Source organism: Prionailurus viverrinus, chromosome E3 (genome assembly GCF_022837055.1).
Source record: "Prionailurus viverrinus isolate Anna chromosome E3, UM_Priviv_1.0, whole genome shotgun sequence".
Lineage (NCBI taxonomy): Eukaryota > Metazoa > Chordata > Mammalia > Carnivora > Felidae > Prionailurus > Prionailurus viverrinus.
The window spans coordinates 17,937,815-17,945,184 of NC_062576.1; the positions used below are offsets into that span (position 1 = coordinate 17,937,815).

At 50.7% G+C, this 7,370-nt stretch overlaps 1 protein-coding gene across 2 annotated transcripts; it reads left to right on the forward strand.

The window, feature by feature from the left end:
- The first annotated feature begins 2,772 nt into the window (after nucleotides 1–2,772).
- Nucleotides 2,773–6,814, forward strand: LOC125154118 (zinc finger protein OZF-like). 2 transcript variants are annotated; one of them, XM_047837863.1, is made up of 3 exons: nucleotides 2,773–3,209; nucleotides 3,396–3,509; nucleotides 4,712–6,814. In XM_047837863.1, the coding sequence occupies exons 1-3, from the start codon at nucleotides 3,014–3,016 to the stop codon at nucleotides 5,926–5,928; spliced, it is 1,527 nt and encodes a 508-aa protein (XP_047693819.1). In that variant the 5' UTR covers nucleotides 2,773–3,013; the 3' UTR covers nucleotides 5,929–6,814. The 2 variants fall into 2 exon arrangements, with proteins under 2 accessions (XP_047693819.1, XP_047693820.1); XM_047837864.1 differs by lacking the exon at nucleotides 3,396–3,509.
- Nucleotides 6,815–7,370: the final 556 nt, after the last annotated feature.

Below are 7,370 nucleotides of genomic sequence, written 5' to 3' on the forward strand. Positions count from 1 at the left end.
CAAAGTATGCTCTACACCCAGTGTGGGGTTTGAACTCATGACCCCAAGATCAAGAATCATATGCTCTATCAACTGACACAGCCAGTTGCCCCAGTACTAATGGCTTTTTAAATGAATTCCTCAAGAATTTGTATATCATATCATCTACAGATAGCAGTAGTGTTACATCTTTCTAACCTGGATGTTTTATTTCATTTTCTTGCATAATCGTTCTGGCTAGAACAGTACAATGTAGTCAAATAGAAGTGATGAAAATAATAATGGTGAGGAGAATAGAATAGAAGTGGCCAGAGTGGCAAGAGCCTTGTTCCTGATCTTATGAGGAAAGTACTCAGTCAACAGGTTGAGGACATTCCCTTTTATTTTTAGTTTTTGAGTGTTTTTATCATGAAGGGGAAGCGCCCGGCTAGCTCAGTCGGTAGAGCATGAGACTCTTATCATGAAGGGGTGTTGGATTTTATCAAGTACTTTTTGGACTTCTGTTAAGATGATCATGGGGTTTTTGTCTTTATTTTACTGATATATGATGTATTAATTGCTTTTCAGATATTAAACCAACTTTACATTCCTGGGTTAATCCTGTCCAATCATAGTATACACTTTTTTTATATGTTGCTGGGTTTGGTCTGCTTGTATATTTGGTCAAATATTTTTGGTTTTATTTGTGGTAAAATACACACTGCATAAAATTTCCCACCTTAACCATTTTTTTAAGTGTACACTCGCATTGTTGGGCAACCAATCTCCAGACCTTTCTCATCTTGCAAAACTGAAACTCTACACTCATTAAACAACTCCTGCTATCCCTCTCTCCTCAGCCAGCGGCAATCACTCAACCACAACCCCACCTCTGCTTCTATGACTTTGACTGCTTTAGATACCTCATATAAATGGAATCATTCAGTACCTTTTTGTGACTGGCTTATTTCACTTAATATAATGTCCTCAAGTTTAATCCAAGTTGTAGCATGTATCAGAATTTCCTTCCTTTTTAAGCTGGATAATATTCCATTGCATGTATCCACCATATTTTGTTTATCCATTCATCAATCAACAGACACTTGGGTTACTTCCATCTCTTAACTATTGTGAATAATACTGCTATAAACATGTGTATACAAATGTCTCTTCAAGGCCATGGTTTGAATTCTTGGGGGTATATACCCAAAATGGAAAAACTATTTTTAATTTCTTTAAAACCCAGCATACAGGGGCGCCTGGGTGGCGCAGTCGGTTAAGCGTCCGACTTCAGCCAGGTCACGATCTCGCAGTCCGTGAGTTCAAGCCCCGCGTCAGGCTCTGGGCTGATGGCTCGGAGCCTGGAGCCTGTTTCTGATTCTGTGTCTCCCTCTCTCTCTGCCCCTCCCCCGTTCATGCTCTGTCTCTCTCTGTCCCAAAAAAATAAATAAACGTTGAAAAAAAAATTAAAAAAAAAAATAAAACCCAGCATACAGTTTTCCATAGGGGCTGCACCATTTTACATTTCCACCCACAGTGCATAGGATCCCAATTACTCCACATCCTCACCAACACTTGTTCTTTTCTTTTTCTTCTTCTTCTTCTTTTTTTTTTTTTTTTTATAGTAGGCATCCTAATGGTTTTGAGAACACAGGTTTTTTTTTTTTTTTTTAATATTGAACAGTTTTCTCTAATCATCCCTGTTTTAAACAACTGCTTTTAATATAATTTCTCTAGTTCTCCAGGTTTTAGACAATTGGGAGCTATTTGCCTTTTTTCTTCCTTTCTTCTTCCTAATTCATTCACAATATCTCTTTTTTTCTGTGCTCAACTCAGGTGAAAGAGTGTCTTATGATTCCCTGGAGTGTATCAGGGCTACCACTGTGGCTTTCTCATAGTAAATCCCGTATAAATCTTCACAGGCAAATACGTTGGAAAATGGGTGTCACCTGAGGTGAAATATGCAAGAGGCCTACTGCCCAGCTCTCAAATGCATATAGAAGACATAATAAGCTGGGAGTGAAGTCTTCAATGTATTATGATGTCTCTACTACCTCGGGATTGTTGGCTTCGATCTGAGGCTTTTCCGCCTCTAGAGGCGCCCAGACCTTTGTGTATATGTGTGTCTACCTCACAAGGTTGTAAGCACCGCTGAGCGCAAGCACCCTTAGAGCCACCTCTTTCCAGTCCCCAGCATTATGTTTGGAGATGCCACGTTTAATCACATCAGACAGGAAGAGCTGCGGGGGCTCAAGGACTACATCGTGGGTCAAGCCCGGCGAAGACTCGAGAATCTGGAAGGCTGTAGACAGCAATGTAACCTCCATGGCCGAGGAGGCTTTGTTTAGCTCCCTGCTCTGTACCAGGCTCCTGGAGCTGTGTTCCACGCAGGAGGCGCCAATGCACGTTTGAACGTCGTTCATATCTAGGTGCAAAGGAGGCAGGGAGCCCCAGCCGCAGACAGCGCTCTGGCCCGAGGCCCAGCCGGCCAGGGTGTGGGGGCGGGGAGGAGGAGCGATGCTGTGGGCCCGTCGTCCCTTGGCACGCGCGGCCTAGGACGGCGCCGGGCAGGTGCTCAACCAGGGGGAGTCCTGGAGAGTTGTGGCTCCAGGGAGAAGGCAGGCTCACACGCTGCAGCCGGCTTCCCTCCAACAGAGTGATTCTCTGAGACCCAATCAGAACGCCGGCTCGTTGCTTCCGGCCCCGCGCCACCCAATGACTGTGCACGGGAGAGAGAAGGGCGTGAAGCCCAGCGGCGCCATTATTCTTGAGGCCAAAGGGTTTCTAGCGCCCGTGCGGGGGCGGGGGGGGGGGTTGAGCGAGCTTCTTGCGCGCTTCCACTGTGGCGGAAGGCATCCTCCGATGCTCTAATCCGGGTCCATGTAGGACCTGTAAGAATAACACTTTAGGGGGTTGCGCTGGTCCCACGAGAGGCTGGTCCTGGTGCCCTTCGGGCTTCCTCGGCGGCGCCCTGGGCCCGAGGACCGACCAGGTTTGGTCCCGCGGCGTCCAGAACCCCGGGCCCGCCAGCGAACCGGGGAACAGCGCTGGACCCATGGCGCCGCCCGGGGCCCCGCGCCTCGCCGGCGAGCAAGGGGAGGCCCACCCAGAGCGAGGGAAGCCGGGCGCCTTGAGCTTCGCAGACGTGGCCGTGTACTTCTCTTCGGAGGAGTGGGGCTGTCTGCGGCCAGCCCAGAGGGCCCTGTACCGGGACGTGATGCGGGAGACCTACGGCCACCTGGGCGCGCTCGGTGAGGCCCGGCCCGCCCCCTTCTCTCCCTTTTTGTGACACGGGGATTTTTAGACTTCTGGTGTGGACGCGTCCAAGTGTCGGTTATTAAGGAGGGTCTTCTCCGCTAGGGTCCGGAGGCTGTGTCCCCCGCCTTGGCTGGGCTCCATCCTCTCACCCTGTCCGCTGTTGGCCTCTTCTCCCCTAGGATTCGCAGGCCCCAAGCCCGCCCTCATCTCCTGGATGGAGAGAAAGAAGGAGGCGTGGAGCCCGGAGGCAGAGGATCCCGAGGACAGGGCGAGGCACCCAGGATATGGGATAGGTGAGGAAAGTGGGGCTGAGCTGGAAGTCACCCTCTCTTGGGAGCGAGTCCCGGGCAGGAACTTTCCCCTGGCAGTCTCCTTCCAACACACAGCCCAGTTAGTGAGGATCTTCTGAACCTTCACTTCCAAATTTCCAGACCTGGTGCCTTCCTTACATCAAGGATAGCTGGGTAGGGGGGAAGAGAAGGTGGTGGTGGTGGGGGGGGGGTAGAATTTATTGAGCCTTCCTTCTCTATGTGCCCAGAGCATTTGCATGCCTCAGAAAGGGGCCAGAAGTTCACTTAGTGAAATTGTTAGTTTTGGCCCAGGTGGTGACTGCTGGGTGTGTGTGTGTGTGTGTGTGTGTGTGTGTGTTTATTATTTATTTTAGATATTTTATTTTAGATATTTTAGATATTTTAGATATTTAGATTATTTATTTTAAGATACAGAGCACAAGCAGGGGAGGGGCAGAGAGAGAGGAATAGTGAGAATTCTAAGCAGGCTCCGCATTGCCAGCACAGAGCCTGCTGTGGGGCTCAAACTCACGAACCTCGACATCATGACCTGAGTGGAAATCAAGAGTTGGAGGTTTAACCGACTGAGCCACCCGGAGCCCCTGTGACTGCTGTTTTTGTATACACTGACCTGTGGTCCATTCCAGTGCCTTGAGAAATCTCTGTCCCTACTGAAATGCCTACTTTTAGGGGCTTTAATGTGGCAGGTGATTGTTTATTTTTTTTAATTTTTTTTTCAACGTTTTTTGGGACAGAGAGAGAGACAGAGCATGAACGGGGGAGGGGCAGAGAGAGAGGGAGACACAGAATCGGAAACAGGCTCCAGGCTCTGAGCCATCAGCCCAGAGCCCGACGCGGGGCTCGAACTCATGGACCGCGAGATCATGACCTGGCTGAAGTCAGACGCTTAACCGACTGCGCCACCCAGGCCCCCCCATGTGATTGTTTATTTTTGACAGGCAGTACTGTCCCTCACCTTCTGACAAAACTAATTTTCCAAGCCCTAAATGAGGGGGGGGGGGGGCGGGGAAGGCCATGGAGTGGGGAGCTGCTGCCTTAGATGAACCCGGGGGCTCTGAAACAGGGAATACACCAGAGAAACAGACTGCTGCTCCCTTCACCTACATCTCCCCATGGTGAGAGAAAACACAGGCGGGGGCATGCAGGCACTCAACTCTTTGGTTTCAATTCTCTCGTCTCTTTAGAAAGCCAGAAAAAGAAGAATGAACCAAGCAGCAGAATCAGGGCCAAGGAGCTGGAGGACCCCCCTGTGAAGAACGGGCCACTGATGAAGGCCAGGCTGGTTCCTGGTTTTAGAGACTGCAGCCATTCATTGCCTCAGGTCTCCTCTGACACGGGACACCAGTGCACCGAGACTCCCAAGAGGCCCTACCCCTGCCTGGAATGCAGCCGTTCTTTCAGCTACCCCTCCCTCCTAGCCAGCCACCAGCGGGTCCACTCTGGGGAGCGGCCCTTTCCCTGTGACCAATGTGGACGCTGCTTCCGCCAAAGAGGCAATCTGGCTGTTCATATGCGCGTACATACAGGGGAGAAGCCCTTCTCCTGCCCAGACTGTGGGAGGCTCTTTGCCTACCCCTCGATGCTGGTCAGACATCGGCGAATCCACTCTGGAGACCGTCCATATGTCTGTGGGCCTTGTGGGGTTCAGTTCTCCCAGAGGGCTCACCTGGTCCAGCACCAGCTGCTTCATACAGGGGACAAGCCTTATTCATGTCCGGATTGTGGCCGCTGCTTCCGCCAGACGGGGGCCCTGGCCATCCACAGACACAGACATGGTGGGGAGAAGCCATATGTGTGTACTGAGTGTGGGCGCCACTTTACACATCCTTCGCTCTTGGCTATCCACCAGCGCACCCACACGAGGAAGAAGCCCCATATCTGTTCTGACTGTGGTCGGGGCTTTGCCTACCCCTCCCTCCTGACCAATCACCAGCGGGTCCACTCTGGTGAGCGCCCCTACCCTTGTGCCCATTGCGGTGCCCGTTTTGCCCAGCAAAATAACCTGCTTCAGCATCAGCTCATTCACACAGGCGAAAAGCCCTATGAGTGCCCTGATTGTGGCCGCTGCTTCCGGCAGAGTGGCTCTCTGGCTATCCATAGGCGCACACATACAGGGGAGAAGCCCTACTCCTGCCCTGAGTGTGGGCACCAATTTACCTCTTCGTGTGTCCTCAACAGTCACAGGCGTGTCCATTCTGTTGAGAGGCCCTTCCCCTGTTCCCAGTGTGGGAAAACCTTTAAACGAAAGAGTGCCCTGGAAGCCCACCAATGGATCCATCGCACACGCAGGACAAGTCAGAGGGGCACCGGACCTCTGTTACAACCTCCAGCCCGAGCTTCTGTCCCTGAGGGTCAGGAACCGTCAGTACACTTCCGGCATTTTCCTGATATGTTTCAGTAGTGCGAGTGTCTGAGTTCAGCAGCGTGAACGAGCGAGTGTTTTAAGATTCTCCCTGATCAAGTGTTGGGAAGGAGGTGCACAGAGGGCATAGGAGGGGTAGGAGAGGGGAGGAAAAGGGAATCAATCAAAAAGGAGATAGTGGGGGCTGAGCCACATCTAGAGTCTGTGAGTGACCTGGAGCTGAGAGGGAGGACATCCAGAGGGAAGCACCATCCAGGAAAAGCATGAGTCTCCTCCAATCCACTCCCAGCACCAACTGCTGACCTCTGAGCTTTCAGCTCCCAGTTTTCCCTAACTCTAGAACTCAGGAGTTCAAATCTTAATTTGGACCAGAAGCCAAAATGGAAGAGGAGGATCATAGGCTTTGAGCCAGTTTATCTCATGTTCAACCTTGGTGCATCTTGCGTCATCTACATCTTTCTATAAAATAAGTACATGAATCCGGCCCCCAAGGTGGTTGTGAGGATTAAATAACATATATTCAGTTAAAACTGTCTAGTACAATACTTTTTGCTGTATATATCCTCCCAAGCTTTGCAGGTAGAGTTGTTTGAATATTGTCTAATCATCCCTGCTGAAAACAACTCTTTCAATGTGATTTTTGTAGCTTAAAAAAAATTTTTTTTTAATGTTTATTTTATTTTTTGAGAGAGATCAGGGCTCCAGTTGGGGAGGAGTAGAGAGAGAGAGGGAGATACAAAATCTGAGGCAGGCTCCCTGCTCTGAGCTGTCAGCACAGAGCCCTACCACGGGCTTGAATTCACCAGCTGGGAGATAATGACCTGAGCCTAAGTCAGATGGTTAACCCACTGAGCCATCCAGGCGCCCCTCGTAGCTCTTTTCTATATTTCAGCAAGTTATAAACTATTAATGCCTTTGTTTTTCCCCCAAGTGATTCAATGTTTATTTTCTCTGTGCTCAACTCAGAAGTGAGAGACTGTCTCATAATTCCCTGGAGTATGTTAGAACTACCACACTGGCTTAGGCACCCATGCCTTTGCTTACATATTATGTGTCCCTCTCACGGGGTTGTAAGTACCGCTGAAAGCAACCACCCTTAGAGCCACCTCTTTCCAGTCCCCAGCATTATGTTTGGAGATGCCACGTTTAATCACATCAGACAGGAAGAGCTGCGGGGGCTCAAGGACTACATCGTGGGTCAAGCCCGGCGAAGACTCGAGAATCTGGAAGGCTGTAGACAGCAATGTAACCTCCATGGCCGAGGAGGCTTTGTTTAGCTCCCTGCTCTGTACCAGGCTCCTGGAGCTGTGTTCCACGCAGGAGGCGCCAATGCACGTTTGAACGTCGTTCATATCTAGGTGCAAAGGAGGCAGGGAGCCCCAGCCGCAGACAGCGCTCTGGCCCGAGGCCCAGCCGGCCAGAGTGTGGGGGCGGGGAGGAGGAGCGGTGCTGTGGGCCCGTCGTCCCTTCGCACGCGCGGC

What these genes read in the sequence shown, in the direction of transcription:
- LOC125154118 (XM_047837863.1), top strand. Translation starts at nt 3,014, where the DNA reads ATGGCGCCGCCCGGGGCCCCGCGCCTCGCCGGCGAGCAAGGGGAGGCC. An exon ending in CGGCCACCTGGGCGCGCTCG is followed by an intron (nt 3,210 to 3,395) that starts GTGAGGCCCGGC and finishes CTTCTCCCCTAG; the next exon opens with GATTCGCAGGCCCCAAGCCC. An exon ending in GCACCCAGGATATGGGATAG is followed by an intron (nt 3,510 to 4,711) that starts GTGAGGAAAGTG and finishes TCGTCTCTTTAG; the next exon opens with AAAGCCAGAAAAAGAAGAAT.